The sequence below is a fragment of the Cyprinodon variegatus genome, unplaced genomic scaffold (assembly GCF_000732505.1).
Source record: "Cyprinodon variegatus isolate N-32 unplaced genomic scaffold, C_variegatus-1.0 Scaffold356, whole genome shotgun sequence".
Lineage (NCBI taxonomy): Eukaryota > Metazoa > Chordata > Actinopteri > Cyprinodontiformes > Cyprinodontidae > Cyprinodon > Cyprinodon variegatus.
This window is the reverse complement of record NW_015150809.1, coordinates 571,311-589,492: the sequence shown is the minus strand read 5'-3', so window position 1 is coordinate 589,492 and position 18,182 is coordinate 571,311. Positions and strand designations below refer to the sequence as shown.

Genomic DNA, 18,182 nt, shown 5'->3' with positions numbered 1-18,182 from the left:
TGGCACCCAGGCTACCACTAATACTGGCCTGTCTGAAAATTTTAGTGTCCTTCAATGTTTTGGACTAAAGGAGGCCTTTGGAGCAGCCATTGAGTTGCTAGTAAAGACAAGGAAACAAGCAAAAATATGTCTGATCAGGTTTCAAAGCTGTTTTGTGGAGTAGAAATAAATTCTAGTTTAGTTAGCCTTTATATTTTAGGGAATCTTAGAGGTTTTTTTCTTTTTTAAAGGGAAGCCTGCAGGAGCATCCATATGCAGCAAATGAATACTGAGCTGAAAAACTATTAAACAGATCTAAAATCAAGCTAATAGTTGGTTTAAAAGCATAGCAAAGCATTGCTTTAAAACGTTTATTTCTCATGTTAAAGCATTTTTTTATTAAAAGCTGATTTTGCACATTTTATATCCTCCTCGGTTGTTTTTCAAATCATTTTTAATAAATCAGTCTAAATACGTGAGTTTCTGGCATTGTAGAAGGACTAACTGTTTTATTATGTATATGTGTTTGAGCTCAGATCTGATCTACAGTTTATATCCTCTTGTTTCACTCAAATTAAAAGTCTGAAATTATGTTTAAGAAGTAAAACATAAATAATCCATTTTACAGACCGTCAATGAATGCTGAAAACGAAAAAAAACAAAAAAACAACAATATATAGGAAAAACCAAGCAGATTATTGGCGATGCAGTATGCAGGGTAAAGCCTGTCAAACAGGAGACCGGCTGTCTCTCTCTCTCTCTGTCATGCATCACTGGGACAAAGGAAACTGAAAGCTGAGAAGAAAAAGGGTCTGGATTGACATGCAGATAACATGAGGAGAAGATGCATGCTCTCTTGACCCGTCCCTTCTTTCCCCCATAGCACGCCATCCATGTTGCTGGCAGGCGGAGCCAAGCCCGCCCTGTGTGGAGAACATGCTGACCCGATGTAGCAGCTTCTGTAGAACTAGGCTCTATGATCACCGTAAACATTCAGGTTAATCCCTCCCTCTCACAACGGTATCCTGGGGCTTCAGATGGAGACGGTTATATCTGATGGTTTTTGTAATAATCACCATGTATTAATGGTTAACGTAGCCCGTATCAAGTGTTGAATCAGTCCTGAAACAGGAAGCGCTGTGAAAAATCGTTTTTTCATGGTTCTTTCAGACCATTTTTAGTTTATTCATTACAGTGCACTGCAGAAACATTCACATCCTTTGGACTTTTATTTTATTTAAACAAAATATTAATCTGAATTAATTTATAATCAGAGTTTAATGTGATAGACCAGAAAGACAAATCACCATTTAAAGTGATTTTTTAGAGTGGAGTGTAGTGCATATTTGTATTCAGTTCCTCGGCATCTATTGCTGTGATTCTGTAGGGGGCCGGGTCTCTAATGGTTTAGTGCTTTTTTTTTTTTTTTAAAAGGGTTTTTTCAGGATAGCAAAACTTATTCAGACTTGATTGAGATCATTTATCAATATCATTGTTTACGTCTTGCTTCAGATTCTGGGTTTTGACTTCAAGCGGACCATTCCAACACCTGAATATGCCTCATAAACCATCTTACCAAAGCTCACCGAACCACTTATCAACTACTCTATCTTCTTGTGATGCCTACCATTAAATGGCTGCTTTGGATTTTATTTCATATTCTTAATAAAAAGAAAACTAAAGCTTGTGGTCATGATTTGACACAATATAAAAATCAGTCCAGGGTTGTGAATGCCTTTGCAGAGAACTGAAGCTAGGAACGAGATCAAATTTGTTCATAGACGAAAAAAACTATTCAAAGCCCCCCGTCACTGAGCGGTTTCATGACCAAATTAAGTAACCTAAATATGCTTTAAGCTTGCTTTGAAGACATGGAAATCTAATGTCTGTCCTTAAGCAGACGTACAATAAAAACACAAATGACATAATGGAGAACAAAAGTACGGCAAACGTGCAAAATTGTGCATTAAGTCCAACAAGAAAGCACTGCAGCCCCAAATTATAGAATGCACACTCAGGTGGATGCGTTTTCTATGCAAGCAAATGTCCAGTGATTACAAATCACAGCTGCACTGAGTTCAGTGAAATATCACTGGAAAACCACTAGATGGCGCTCAGACAAAGGGATGAGTGAGAAAATGAGTCGGTTCCTGGTCTGATTGAGGTTTCAAGGTTTAGAAGAGACCAGGGAGGAAGATGGACACGTAAAGGATAAGACAAAATGGTTGCTAGCTTCCTGCCAGAGGATTCAGCGGATCTTTTTCAAATATTAGTCGATCTTAATTCATTTGGCCAAGACATAAGCAAAGGTTTGATGTTTTGGGCTGAAATTACTGAGGCGAGTGCATGCAGAGCTCTTTCTCACTCACTGAGCAGAGGATCAGAGATATGACATGTTAAGATGAGCAGAGTGTCGCTGCTGATTCCTCTTCCTGCAGCAGATGGCTGCTGCTGGCCTGACGGTCAATGAATTTGGGTGTTTTCAGACACAGCAAGATGAAGCACAGACACAAGATGTCAATGCCTCTGTGCCAGATTAGAAAACAAAATATTTACTAAGAGGACCAATTATCAGAGAACCTTGAGGATCGGGCCGAGCTGCAGGCTCAGTGAGTGATAACGGGTCTGAAATTGAAGGAATGATGAGGAAGAAGATGATGGCCCATGCAGAACGGCCAGTAGCAACACTTCCTGCAACCCCAGAATAGGCAACTCTTCCACAGTTAAATGCAGCAGAAAGCAGTAAGGTAGCAGGTTGGTTGACCGAGGGTCTGATAGGTTGGATGAGTTAGTTTACTCTGGGGAAGTGAGGAGGCAGCAACAACAGCAAAGGCATAGTTAACCGCCCTGAGCCGAGGAGGGGTATTAGGAGGAGGAGGAAGATCCAGAGGGCCAACTCTTCCTGAGACTCTCAATCCAAAGAGTGGCCTCCCCTGTCCCCTACCCTCGAGTGTGATGGGGGGGATGATGCTGCTGCCGCCGTTGTGGTGGCTGTGATGCCGCCCTCCTCTATCCTCTTTAGCTGCAGTTTCCCTGGGAGGGTCGTGGAGGTGGTGCTGGACGAGGCTAGGAGGACTGATGGCGAGGCTCAACTCTGCATCGGTTGAGTAGTCAAAACAATCTGGGAGTCAACAACACAGATGAGGAGACGTGCGTCTTTATTAGCAGCAACCTTCAGCTCAGGTGGCTCCCATCCTGGACACACATCAACTAACAGATCTCTAAAGTGTGTTTCTAACAGTTAACTACCTCCTCAGTCACCTCAATAATCAGGCACTATTTTTTTGACTGTATTTAACCACAAAGCCTCAAGGCTTACTGGTGAGGTAAAGAAGAAAATGTTCTTGACTGAAGAGACAAATAAGCAAAGAAAAAAAACTGAAAAAAGCGACAGGGAGCGATGAGTGGCACAAGCACTTCAACACAGACTATATGAGCACATTAAACACCATTCACGCTATTCTAATGGTGTGAACGGCTTACAGAGGAAACTGGTTTATTTTTCTCTCTGATGAAGAAAAACACCAAGAAGGTCATTTCTCACCGAGGAGCTCCTTGACGCGGCCTTCCTTAGATCGGAAACCAACGACAGACTATGAGCTCAGCTTCATCAAGACTAAATGTGCTCCTTTAAAGCTAGATCTGCTCTTCCTTGCTAAGTTACTCCTGCACTGTAGCTTTACTCCACAGCGTTCCTGGGGCTGTAGCCTTACCCTCTCTCTTCCAGCGGTGGCGCCGTATGGAAGCTGTGGTGATTGCTGAGATGGATATACGGCTGATGGTTGGTGTCACCTCTACCTGAAGCACCTTGCGTCCCCGCTGTGTTTCTGGAGCGCTTTCTGGCAGCGAGTTCTTCATGGCGTTCCCCAGCTGAGACAAAGGGAGGCATCATTGACATTTTAACCATTACAATACCAAAATAATGCTTTATGTCTCTATTTATATGGATTAATTTTTCTTGAGAGAAACTAGCTGCCACTAGCTTTGTGTAGGTCGTTAATAGAGTTGGCTCTACGACTACTTATGTGAGCAGCTGGGTTTTTAACAGAGAAAAAGAAGTTATTATGTTTTCTACTTTACTTAATCCCATAGAAAATGCTGTTGGGTGAACGCAATCAGTTTTCTCTCACCTTCCTTTGAAATGCCATTTACTAAAATACTGCTGCCATAAAGGTTTTTCTTTATTCCCAAAAGAAGGTTCTCTTACCTCCATTATTGGTTTTAGTTATGTGTCTCTTTCCAAGATAAATCAAATTCTACCATTTACTTTTTTAACTAGGTTGTCTCTCCAAAGGTTTTCTTAACCCAGATATCCTGTGTGCATCTGTAATGTTATGCTTCTGCCTTAACTTTCTAACAGTTTTTTCCCCGTTTTCCTTTCATATAACGTACTCGAGTCCATGTCTCTCTGTTTTTATCCGTGTCTTCTGCTGCCATTTACTTTGTGTTTTCTCTTTAGTTGTTCCCTAGAAAGTGCTTCTGACTAAGTGATTCTCGGACTCCCTTACGTCCTCTCATTCTCTAGATGGTTGCTAATACCAAGCTAAATTTTTTTCTTTGAAATGACGTTAGTTCCTTTCCAACACCACATATATGTCATCAGAAATGAGGGATTGCTGCAAATTACAGTTGATCCAGGGTGCTTTTAACACTTAACAAGCAGTATCAAATGAATTAGACCTGAATATGTTAAAATGTGGATTAAACTCGTTGGTTTGTAGCAGTATTTAAATCGGACATTGACTTAACTGGAATATATTGGACAAATGAATCAATTTGAATCAAAATAAAGGTGTCAGAATAGGATCTAAAATCGTCCAGTTAGACTCACCAGGAGAGGCTGGGAATAGAGCTCTAGCTGGGCTCTGTATACGATGTCCTCCAGAGCTTCTTGGCCCATCTCCCACTCTCCATTGTATCTGCAATCAAAAACACCAACAAGCTGCTTTTTAACATCCAGGAAAAAGGAAACTTTCACATGTTCACTTTGATGTCGGTCTGACGTCCCCTGGACTATTATTAGCCGTTTACTGTGGGTTCAACAGATGAGCAGGGTTGCAGCCTGTGATGTTTTTTCCACCCCTAGTAACAAAGCTTTGCTTGATACAATTTCAATAAAGTTTCTTGACTGGCTAAACTAATAAAGCACTGTTCTTTGCACCTATAAGGAGCTGATGATTGCATTGGAGAGCAAAGAAATGATTTCAATAAAACATGCAAAATGAAGCAGCTGAACTCTTTGATCCATTTCTGCATGAGCAACATTCACAATGGGAGGAATAGATGCTTACGGGGCTCCCTTTAGATTGGAGATCAAAAGAACGGGAATGAATAGGAACAGACTGTCTGATGTAGCCACAGCTAAAGAGGTGCCAGAATACAAATTTCATTTATTAAGAAAGAAATCCTTGTTGCATTTATTTTAAATGCTGATGATCTGATATCCCTGCAGATCTTTCATTCTCTTTTCATGTGGCATTACTGTTGCAAAGCATTAGCAAACATATTAACCTAAATCCCACTGTGTCCTCAGTGTGTGCCAAGGTCCTTCTGCAGATTCCAGTTGATCTGCCCTCCATGCAGGGTAGAGCTCTGGATGGGACCAGGGCCAGCCACAGCATGAAGAGCCACTCATTCACACATGGACAAATTAAATCCTTGTATTTTTTATTTTTTAGTGATACAGACAGCTCTGATTTTTTTTATTCCCAATAAATAACCCTACAGGAGTGATCAGGGAGAATAATCACCCATTCCTTCTGTGTTCATATGCACAACCCCATGCCCACTCCAGAGAGGGAATGTTTATTAAACGCGTACGAGAGCATGCATGAGCCCATTCCTCCTTGTGCATGCTCTGTTTAAAAGTTGCTTTTTGCATCCCTCATACGAGCTTATTTTTCCAAGATTTGCAATTTTTCCACTACTCATAACCGGTAAGTGATAATGCGGATGAGCAAAAGGATGGCTTTACCCAAACATATCAATAGAATGATTGACAATTAGGACGACCACTTATTTAGATGATCCACCCACAAGAACATCCTCCCCTATACCTTTAATAGAGATTTACCATTTTCCATCCAAGATTCTGAGATGTTTCCAAAAAGTTTTTTTTATATAAAAGGGCATGACACATTCTTGCAGTGTTCTATGAACATCTTTCCAATATTGTTTCATTAATAAATAGTCCAACATAATATGAGAGGGATTTCCTCAATGATGAAAGGGAGAAGGGACCTCCTTCTGTTTCACTGAAAATTTTTTAACTATGTGTAACCCACATGCGTATTATTAAGAGCTGCTTTAACAAGTGAATTTCTCCATTATTGTATCAACAAAGTCATCTTTTCTGGATCATTCTGCAAGAAAAATATATCAGGTGTGATGGACAAAATAAAATGTAAACTTTTGTGAGTAGAGGGCTGGGAATAGTTGATAGTAGGGGTGTAAATAATAATCGTTTTGTATCGATGCATCGACCCAAAAGCCGACGATCCGATGCATCGACACGTCCGCAAGATAATCAATTCATGTTTGTTTTTTTCCTCCGGTCTATTTTTATCCATTTGCTCCTGGGCGTAATTTTCCCTCCCGTGCTGCGGTGGCGCTAAACCTATTTTGCCCTCCTACCTCGCTTCCTGGTTATACTCTTACAGCAGTGTGTTGCAGTAAACTTGACACAGACACATTTTTAAATTATGCTCAATATTGAAGCATGGTCTGAGCTACACACTGTGGGTCTAGATACGGCCGAGGCGGCGAGGAAGTGGGGGCGAGTGTAGTCCGACGACGGGGGGACATGAGGGACAAAAAGAGCAGAGATCCAGGTGGAAAAATGGTCCCAGCGTTCTCGCGCACCTCGCTCTTCTAGCGGGTCAAACTTCACGAGTTGTTTTCCGCAATTTCGGTCATAAAAACAAAACAAGCTGGCCTCCTGTCTGCGGCACTGTCTGCTGTCATCTACAATTTGGGAGAGGAGCAGCAGAGCGTCTCTCAAGGGGGTGGGGACGTCCACACTCTGGAGCCGAGGTATTGAATTGAACTCATTGCAATGATTCTGTGCAGTATTTTTGCAGTATTTTTTGATGCAACTTTTCTACTTCTGTTATTTGCTGTTGTTTCTAAAAAAAAACATTAAACTTTGTTTAATGTAAAAAAAAAATAATTATTAAAAAAAATTTAACCAATTAATCAAAACGAATCGAATCGTGGTGTATTCTTGAGTATCAAAAATAATCGAATCGTTGGGTCAGGAAATCAATACTGAATCGAATCGCCATGATGGGTGTGATTTACACGCCTAGTTGATAGAATGGATGTAAACAGAAATAGAATATTTTTTCATTGCTGAAGAACAATCTTACTCTACTTGTTCATCACCAAACAACAAACCTATCGATGTAGATAAGCTGTTGAGAAAAGTATTTGCAGCAGAACTTTTTTGGTTTAACATCACGCACCAACAGAGCAAAACACTGACTTTTGGGTTGCCAGGCGACCAAAAACCGATTATTAATTACTGTAAGTATTAAATCTATTTGGCTGTTTTATGCAAAATTGTGCCTCAACATGTATGACTGATTCCAATGTTTACTGCGGAGTTTAAAGATACTTACATAGCGTGGTAAACGGCAGTGAGCATCTGCACCATGAACTCCGGGTCCAGCAGGACCCGGTTGCAGGGTTCCCTCCAGAGCTTCTGTTGCTGACGAGGGAAGCCGCACACACACACCCTGAGGAGGGAAATGCAAAATGAGTTACGGAGCAGTTTCATTAAGTTTCTCTACCTTCTGTAGCAGGCTAGTCTCAGATGGACATTAGGAGGAAAACCGCTACTGTTAACCGATCCAGGTGTGTGGAGGAGAATAGCTGGCTACAGAATCTGAACTGTAAGAACCCAGAGAAGGAGAGCATTGTGCTCTGATCTTTACAGTCACAGTTTGTCATCTGTCCAGACTGAGATTGCTTTAGGCGCGGTCTGATCGTCACAGCAGGCTAAGATTCATATCCTGAAATGTTTGAACGCTGCTGCTACAGAATAACCAAGCAGGGGCATCAAAGCAGCTCCTGAAGAGACAGACAGACAGGCCTCCTGCAGTCTGGTTTTTATTTAAGCCGACTACACGAGCTGATCAGCTCAAATCTAGTCGCTCTTATCAAACCTTCCAACCACCAGCACAGCTAGAAATCAGGGAACAAGAAAAGCTACCAGGAATTCAAGGAGACTGAATCCCAACTCAAAATAAAAATGTGATAAAAAATAAAAAAAATAGAAGGACTTAGGTTAATACCTGAGGACAGAAAGAACAAGAAAAGGTTGGACTCCAGATGGTTTTCTCACCTTGAGCTCATCCGGCAGACAGACTGGTAGGAGGAAAGGGGCATGTAGACCACAGCAGAATTGTAGCAGAGCATAAGGAAACACAACACCTCAAACCTGCAACAATCAAGGAAAATCTTAAGCTTAAATAAATTAATTAAATTTCAATTAAAATCATTTCAGGTAGCCATGTTTCTACAGGAACCTGTGAACCTAATGAGCCTTCAGACAGGAGACTAAAACTGCTACTTTAAGAGTTTGATATCTTAAATATCTACCTCCAAATGTTAACACACAATAAGATAGGAGCAATTAGAAAAGAAGTGTTTATTTGTAAGTTATTTTTTGTATATCTGATAATGCAGATAAAAAAAATATGCAGCTTGGCTGCTGAGGTAATGCAAAGGTCAAGTATGTGTGCAAACAAGGCTGCTGCTTTATTAAAAACCTAGAACTTAAATCAGCAAAAACAACCTGCAAAGGCTTTAGAAGTGTGTAAAGCTCCATCATAGCTGATGCTTTACTTAATATCTGAGCAGACAGCAAGCATTATGAGGTGAAAATCATGATACTAAAGCAATAATAACAATAAGGTGCATGAAACCAAAGGAAAACCACCAAGTTCCAATTATTGGCTCAGCATAAAGAAATGGGCAAAGACTAAGGAAGGAGGAACGCTCTAGACAGACAGTCTTATGTTTGCCACTCAGTTTATAGTCACAAATACATCTTTGCTCTATTAAATGCAGCAGTGTTCTTTTTTTGGCAGGATTACTGGTATATTTCATTGAGATTATTATTCATGTATAGCAGCAGAAAGCTGCCGACAGCCAAAAAAGCTCTTAGGTTTACCGAGTGGTGCTATAGAGGCTAAATGATATATGGTCTGAGACTTTGTTGTGAGGCAACTTGGTGAAATAAAACACACAGACGTCTAAAAGATATAAACATTTACATCTAAAATTGGACATTATTTGATAAGGCAATGTGGTTACTTAAAGCGGCCAGTGAACAACACTATAGCGCTCGCAGGCTGTAAACTAATGCTTTAAAATCAGTTCTGCTTTTGGTAAGTGAGCTCATTTTGCCAATATGTCATTAAAAATCTAAACAATCTATAAAACTAATAATTTGATCTACTTTTAACTAAAATAAGTTGAAAAAACAAAAGTTGGGATTGGATAATCTAGGCAAGCTAAATCAAGCTAGGATTAAAAAGCTAATTAAGCTAAGAATAACTAACCTATGAAGTATCAACACAGGAAACTTAAGATAAACTAAATAAAGTTGACCTAAAATACACAATACTCATATAAACTTGATTAAACTAATCTAAGCCAACCAAAAATAAGGTAAAAAAGAAAGTAACCCAGCTAATTTTGTAAAAATAATTTCTCTATAAAGTAAGCATGTATTAAATAATTTTTCTATTTTAAAAAGGTTGTTAATTTTAATGGGAATACCTTTTTTGCATAGGAAAAAAAAAACTTATGCACAAAAAAACAAAACAAACCAAGTTTAAGAGCAAACATCCTGATTCTGCAGCTGTATTTCTGCTGGTCTTAGAAGCTGCTTTCGTGTTTCTCCCACCTGTTCTGTGCTGTGAAGGTTTCTCTCTGAGGGTGCAGGCCGCTGTAAACCACTCTGATCAGGTCATGCTGACAGAGCGCTCCCTCAGTTAGAGCCATGGACCCCAGACTAGAAGGCTGAACAGGGAAAATTGAGGTTATTATAATAGAGTCAGAGGCTGCTGGTAAAATCCAGCAAACATTTACCGTAATTTTCGGACTATTAGGCGCACCTGAATATAACCCGCATGATTTGTACATATACAAGCCGCACCGGACTATAAGGCGCAGGTATTTTATGTTTAATGTCCGTCTTTCTCGCTGTTGTTTTGTCTCGTACCACTTGCGGTAGAAGTCTGCTTCCGGAGGACCTCCGCATTCCCCCGCGCGCGGCTACCGTACTTGTGTGTTGAAGCAAATGTGACGTCAACATGGTGGATGGTAAAATCCATAGATTTAGCAATTACCCTAGTGGCTGTTAGCTGTAAAAGTCCATAGATAAGCCGCATTGTTATATAAGCCGCAAGGTCGAAAAATTGGGAAAAACTCGAGGCTTATAGTCTGAAAATTACGGTAATATTAATAATTACTAAATAGCCTAAGTCTTCCCATTGTTGCCCTTTATGATCCAGCAATAAACATGAAGTGAAACATTCAAATAGAAGATAGTCCAGGTGATGTTCATGTTAAACCATTATTTGGTGCTTCCTTTCATTCATCTACCCACCATCTTTCCTTAAAGTGCTGATTGTCCAACTGTTACAGCAGACTGTTTACAACAATCTTTGTTTCCTCTGCAGATTTCTTCATGAAACATTTAAGTAATCTTCCTGTTTCCATCAAGCTTTAAGGATGTGCTTACTAATGTAGGCGAAGATACTTCAAATTAAATATTTAGGATAGCTTTTGGAGTTATCTCTACATTATAGGTGGTGAGGAGGGACGACTAACCAAACCACGCATGTATAGATCTGACCTTCCTTTCGCAGCATTTTGACACCTGCAAAGTATACAAGTTGTACCAAGCCCAATACTGAGCGGAAAATAAAAACATCATCTGCTATTAAATCATTTCTTTATGAGTGCAATGGAAAGAGGAAGATATGCATGTGATGAATGTGTGAAACCTAAAAGTAGCTCCAAATAAAGATGCGTGATAATCCACTCCATACAGGAGGATACAGAGCAGAAGTTTCATTGAGTATCTGGTGATTCTGTACGACAGATTAAAGATGAGTTACGTGCGAATGAATTCCTGGCCTTCAGGGCACGTGTTGTTCAGACCAGAGCTGTAATCAGGGAGGCTTGTTGTGACTCATACAGATGCTCGATCTGTTTCCACATTCCTCTATTGTTGCTTCATTCTTTCAGCGTGGGAGGAGGAGCTTCTGAAGCTTGTAACTATAGCAATAGATTGCCCTTGTTCCACAAGACACACAAAACGACTCAGATGCCTTCTTTAGCGAAAACATTCACTGTGTCCTTGGGCCGACAGATAGCTTAGACATTAGTCCTACATGATTCCAGGTCAACATGTTCTGTTAAAGTTTGCTGTATTGAATTTCTCTGATATGTCAGCTGAAGCACTCAGAGTGAAACAGCCACAGAGAATAAAAAAGTAGAATCAATCAGTTAACTGATAAACCTACCAAAGTTTGAGATTGAAAGCAGGCTAAAAAGCAAGCTTTAAATTCCCTTCTTAAAAACAAATTATTCCAGAAACTGGATACCAGGGTATTAAAAGCACTTGGGCAACTAAAGGTTCCATTTTTTAAATCCATCACTTTAGTAAAAGGAGAGGAAGAGATACGAAAAGAGGTACAGAGAACATGTGCTTCTTGTTTCACATTATGACCATGAACCTCGTTTAGACTAGTTTTCAACACAGAACCTTCTACAATAGGATGTTTTGCTCCAACCAGGCCCAACAGTTCATCCCTCTCTATGAGGCTTTAGGAGTTATTTGACAACCAACAATTTGAGTCATTTTAAGGAGGAAAAGCTGGAGTCTTACCTCATGATATACTGATGGTTTGGACAGAGATGGGATTGTGAAGGAAAGAAGCTTGCTGTTGCCGTCTTTGTCAACGATTTCCTGCAACAAAAAGAGGAAAGTCTGAGTTGGGATGTTCTCTTCTTCAAATGAGCAGAAATGTAAGAGGAATGCTAAAGATGTCTGTCAATGCACAAGATGAGGTTATCTATAATGTCAGTCTTATTCTCCAAAAACGTTTTAACAAGAGCATGGTGCAAACATCAGTCAGGTTTGGCCTCTTCTGAGCCACAGCTTCAAAGGGATATTAGCATTTACAAATTAAGTCTTTTTAATTATGTTCCCCCTCAACATTGTTTTGAAGTAAGGTCTTTATCGTTTTAACATTTCACCGTGTTCTCCTTGACTGGGCTGTAGGTTACTCTCTCTGCCCTGATCTGGCTAACAGCTTATCTCTGAATATCTGAGAACTGCTGAGAGCAAGGCTGTTTATCTGGACTTGCTGGTCAATGGAGAGACATCTGTGAGCATGTGCTCCACGTCTGTGTGTGTTGAGAGATTCAGACACAGAGGAATTAATTATTTATGAATGCGCCCCTTAGCAGCGCCGGCTGACATGGAGATGTGACATTTGGTATCTCTTGCTCTTAGCACAATTCCTCAAGGGTGTTTCCTGGTGATGCAATTCCCCTTTGGACAATCCATTAACCAGAGTTTTCCTTGCAGGTCACCTTGAAAGTAATCTGACACAAAAAACCTGACAAATTCACATCCTTTGTTTGGTTCTAAAGGTAACTGATCATTTATACTTGGAACAAAACAAAACAAACCTACACAAATTTCACCTTAGTCTCCTAAGAGTTTTTTTTTATGTAAACATAAACCAAGAGGAAAAAAGAAAAACAACTGCTCCAAAGTGGAAAGCTGGATGCACTTGGCCTCCGAGCACTGAACCAACTGGGTGGGGTCGCATGTGATGGCAGCATTATGCTTTGGGATCGTTTTAAACTCACTTGTGCATTTCACAAGGTGGGTGGAACAAGGAAGAGTTTCTTCACCCCAGATGTGACTTTTAGGAAAACTGACTGTTTATAAAACTAAAAGAAACAGCAGTGAGGCATTCAGTCAGAGCTACAACAGAAGCTGTGGTTCCTCTGTAACTAATAAAGGTACCGTATTTTACAGACTATAGAGCACACCTCGCTATAAGGGGTATATACCCCAATATATTTTTTGGAAAAAAAAAAAAAAAAAAGAAAACTTACATATATATATATATATAAGCCACAGCGGGCTATGAATTCCTGAACTGTCTCCCACCAAACCTGTAGGGGGAGCTCTACATATAGGCTGGAGTAGGAACAAAGAAGAATGCTAACTTCCGTTAGCTTGTTGACTTGCAGCAGAGCTTCTACTGAAAGATGGGGCTTAGTTAGCTCTTTCTTTCAGCGCTGTAGGAGTTGAGCCCAGTCTCCTTATGGATTCGGCAGCTTTAACGCAGCAAATAAATGTCAAAATGTGTGAATTCGGGATATTTGTTCTCCGCTGTGACAGCTGCTAGCATTTTCTTGTGCTAAAACAAAATTAGCCCCTTATTCTTTCATCTCCAACTTTGACTTCCCCCTCTGGCGGTTAAGAAAAATCCCCCAAAAAGCTGCACCTTAAATAGGCTGCATGGTTCAAAGCAAGGGAATAAAGTAGCAGCTTATAATCTGGAAAATACGGTACATATAAACAAGTATTAGTAAGTTTGGATGAAAATATATGAGCCTATATACATGAATGATTAAGGAAAAACATGAAAATTCTGTTTCTGCTTCCAAATCTAAGCTATCAGAAAATAAACTTTGCATATGGAGTCAAAATCATTTGATAAATACCAAGGATGAGTGTGTAATCCAGGACTGTAAACATAATGATTTAGTTGTACTCTTCCAAATCTCAAAACCCCATATCTTTAAGCCAAAGCCATCTACAGCTATGAAGGATATTTGATATGCCTCACCGTATTAATAGAATCTATAATTTAACCTGTAGAGTGTAACTGAACCTACAGCGGGCTTTTAACCCAGCTTACTCTGACCACAGAAGGACTGGCACCCACCAGATTATAGATACCCAAGAGGAGGGCCTCAATGCAGCCATTGCTCTGGCGATCCCTACTGGCAGTGACGCGCAGGTAAACCCACACAAGTTCAGGCAGGAACTGCAGGGTGAAACGTCGCAGGCGGTCCTCAGAGCTCCGGTACAACTCAAAGAGCTGGTGACACACGGGTTCCAGGAGCTAGGAACCAAAAAAAAAAAAAAAAATAGATAAATAGTTAAATAGACATGTAAATCCTCTGAAACAGCTCATAACTTATAGCGTTCAGACTTTCCACACTCCTGTTTATTTAAACCAGACGATCACAAACAATCATTCAGTTTCTACAGTGGATGATGGATGGACTGAAACCTAAAATAAAATTCAAACTTTTCGGAGATCTGGAGATCTTATGTTAAGAACTATGAGAGTATTTTACAGATCACCATGTATTCAATAAATACATGTAAGCATTAAAGCATTGACAACAGTGACAGAGTTTGCAGATACTTCACTTCTAAAGCATTTACTCTTTAATACATGTTAGAGTTTAATATCAGCCCTTACGAAAACTTATGAATGAATTAGATCTGGATATAGGAGGATGGACAGATAGAGGGAACCTTTAGGGCAGGGGTGCTCAAGTCCAGTCCTCAAGAGCTACCATCCTGTAACTTTTAGATGTATCTCTTCTCTAGCACACCTGAATCTAAAGCCTCAATCCCTCATTTAGCTCAGCAGAGGTGTGGTAACGAGCCACTCATTTGATTCAGGTGTGTTAAAAATGGTTGCGTCAAGAAGTTGCTGGTTAGTAGCTTTTGAGGACTGGACTTGAGCACCCCTGCTTAAGGGGGTGGAGGGGATCATTGCTAAATAATGGATTTACCGGGAGCCCTCTAAGGCTTTTTTAACCTGTTTTATGTGACAGAGAAATAAGCAGCACTCATTAATGAACTTGGCAATGATTCTGCTCTGTATGGCATCAGCAGAAGTTACAGCTTTCCCTCCCTTTCTATCACACAGACCCTCTTCCTCATACATAAACACGGATCCGCTGTCCTGGATCAGGCGTTTCATCATTAATGGGATTGTGCAGCGAGACTGACAGCACTAATGGAATTTAGATCCCTGGGTGCCTGACTCTTACATTTGACTGTGGAAAAAAAGGGGGGGAAATGGCAGCACAGACAAATGTCCAGCCTCTCTGAATACCTCCGACCTCTTCTCTAAAATGGTGCAGCAAAAACCTCAAACAAATGTGGTTTTAATGTGCAGCAGGGTGAGGCTGAAACCCCCTGACCCACAGAAGGTGTTACTTCATTATGTAGTTTCTCTGGTGTGAGCATCAGTTTGTTTTTTCAAAGCTCACTGTGTCTCTGTCCTACCGCGCCATTGAGTGTGCGTACAGTAAACTGGGAACGCTGTGTACCATCTCACAGATGAAGCTGCAGCCACTGCCGCTCTGCCCTTTAATCATACTCACTCACACCAACGGCACATGATAGGCTTTAGTGTGTGTGTGTGTGTTTATCCTGTAGAAACGGATGTGTCATTCTGTTTCTCAGTGCAACCCAGACATCAGGCTGTGAGTCACAAGCAGCATAGCAAGATAAAAAGAAAACGTGTGTGTTTCACCTCGTTGTTGGGGTCCTGGATGACTCTGTAGAGCGCTGGTACCAGAGACTTCTTTAGATGCAGACTGCCCGCATAGCTGGGGATGCGGGTTTCTGGTAAGGACTGAGAAAAAGAAAAGAAGAAGAAATACATTTTTTGATTAGAATTACATAAACATGTATTTGACTCAATTGATTTCACTAAGGTATTGTGTTTTTACTTTAAGGGTCAAAAACTACAACCAACCCACAAAGAACTATGAGTTGCAAAAGCAGCGCAGCTTATGCTGGTGAACATCATAAAGATTTAGGCTAGAGTGTCATGATATTTAGGTGCTTTTCTTCAGCAGGGACAGGGAATTAAGTCAGAGTTGATGAGAAGCTAGACAGAGCTAAATCCAGAGCAGAGACTGGGGTGGAGGTTCATTTTCCAGTAGAACAAAGGTTCTAAAAACAACAGAGAAACAATGGCTCATTCAAATAATCATAGCTGTGTTCTAGAATGGTACAATTAAAGACCAGCCTGTAATCCAAATTAAAGGCTATGGCAAGAATTAAAAATTGATGTTCACAGGTTTAGTTTGACTATGTTTGAGTTGTTTTGCGAATATGAATGAAGGCCTTCAGTCTTTAGATGTTGGATGCTGGTAGAAACAAACACTAAAATATTTGTTTATAATAAGTGTGATTGTAGCAAGAACTTTCCTTTGTTAAACAAAAAGAAACGTAAATAAACAAAACAAAATATATGGCTTCAAAACAATGGGAAAACTTTTTTAATGACTTTGTTTTTAAGGTCTCCCCATTTTCTGAGCCTCTCTGTTGACTCAGTTTGCATCTATTGTGTGTTTTAGAACAGTTGCTTCAACTGATCAAATTTTTTACTGGCATGCAGAGTTGAAATGCAGTAAAATGTTTAAATCCCTCAAAAAAAAAAAACAAATCCGTTCAAACAATCTCTTTCAGTGCTGATATTGAAAACATTGATAGTAACAACTAATGTTTTCTAAATCATAAAAAATAAACAAATGTAACAATAACCGCATTGACCAATCACATCAAATCAAATTGGACTTAAAAACTAAGCTTGTGGTATAATATAAATATACATAATATATATACAATATAAATATACATAAATAATGAGCAACTTTAGTATTTTTTTTAATGCCCTAGCAATTAACTAGATAAAGCCAGAATGTTAAAATACTACAACCATAAACATAGTGTCAGCATTAACTTCTGATAATAAACATTAAGACGTGCCTTTTTGACTGTTAAGCACTTAAGTGGCAAAAAAACCAAAAACAAAATAAAACTGACAGATTTAGGAATGACTCAGTCTAAACAGATTTTGACAAACGCTCCTAAAAGCTCCAGATTAAACAGGGTGATGGAGTCTTTCAGGGACAGAGTATCCTGGGGTGGCAAACCTCCTAGTCAAGCCTGAGTGTTGTCTGCAGATGACAGGCACAGAGGTAGCCTCTCAGAGGGGCACCACTGCAGACAAGTCCTGTTGTGTTCTGTCCTCATGGTGATCACTTTCCCCCAGGGGTCCCATCCTTCCATATTTGGTCAATACTAGTGAGGTTTCCTCTTTACCACAGTTTGCCGTGAAAAAAGGCTTTATAATTTTGAGGAAAAATTAACTACATTTTGTGCTTCAGCTGCAGACCTCTTAAAATTTACAAAGAAAATAAAAAATAGAATCCAAACATACAAGATTACAGCTAGTGCTAATTTCCATCTACAGTTAAACTCAAACGCAAAGAAAAGAAAAACTGAGGTCTTAAACTGTTAGAAGGACCATTACTTCAGGATATATAAATGTTAAAATGAATAACAGTCGTTTTTTTTATTTATTGGATTTCAAGCTGATCAATAAAAAAATCAAAATAAAAAAAGTCGTAGGGAAGCAGCTGTTCCAACCGTTGTGTTTCCGAACTCTCCCGAGTGGTCCGCAACTTTACACGAGTGAATAAAATGAATGTGATTGATTGATTATCAAGGGGTCGGGATTGTTGTGGTAGAAGGTTCGCAAGCATGTTTGGTTGTGTCTGGTGTCTAGGAAGCATCTTGCTAACCAGTTAGCAACTTAGTGCTAGTAGGGAAATTACATTGGGACCAAGTAGCACTTAGAAAAGACACTGTCAATACTATGGACAGCGGAAACATGCAAGAGGAGGAGAGTTTTGTGTCGGAGGTCGTAGATGAGTCTCCTCGATCATACATTTTTTATTTAGAGGAGGAAAGCGGGTACGAAGATGTTGTGGAAGAGGACGCCAGGGCGGCAGAAGCTTGTTTTGGTGTAGAAGGATTACAGCCGTACATGTTTCAGCCCTTGCCTCGTAACGCTGCCAGTTCTTTTAGCACTACGCCTGCTGAAGACACAGACGTCCATCCCCGTGGACACTGGGACGTAACTCAATGGTAAATTAAATATATTCTTATTTCTTATTTCAACCGTTGCGTATATTAGCTGCGAAATATGAATGAAGATGCAATGATTGAAACAATTTGATTGACAGATGAGGTGTACAAGCTGACATATAACTAACTGGCCAGCATAGAAAAAAGAAAAAAAAAAAACAGATTTTAAAGGAAAATTCCGGTTTTTAACACT

General features: G+C 39.9%; 1 protein-coding gene across 14 annotated transcripts in view; it reads right to left on the bottom strand.

Annotated features, from left to right (window-relative positions):
* fam126b (family with sequence similarity 126 member B) overlaps positions 1-18,182 on the bottom strand; it is a 56,308-nt gene that overhangs the window by 3,626 nt on the left and 34,500 nt on the right. For 13 of the 14 annotated variants that reach the window (XM_015386124.1, XM_015386127.1, XM_015386118.1 and 10 more), the window contains 9 exons: positions 15,582-15,683; positions 13,968-14,147; positions 11,885-11,965; positions 9,893-10,008; positions 8,324-8,419; positions 7,599-7,715; positions 4,811-4,898; positions 3,693-3,849; positions 2,924-3,100 (listed from right to left, as the gene is read on the bottom strand). In XM_015386124.1, the coding sequence (XP_015241610.1) occupies positions 2,924-3,100; positions 3,693-3,849; positions 4,811-4,898; positions 7,599-7,715; positions 8,324-8,419; positions 9,893-10,008; positions 11,885-11,965; positions 13,968-14,147; positions 15,582-15,683 (1,114 nt within the window). The remainder of the gene's footprint in view (positions 1-2,923; positions 3,101-3,692; positions 3,850-4,810; positions 4,899-7,598; positions 7,716-8,323; positions 8,420-9,892; positions 10,009-11,884; positions 11,966-13,967; positions 14,148-15,581; positions 15,684-18,182) is intronic. The other variant, XM_015386128.1, reaches the window with a different exon arrangement.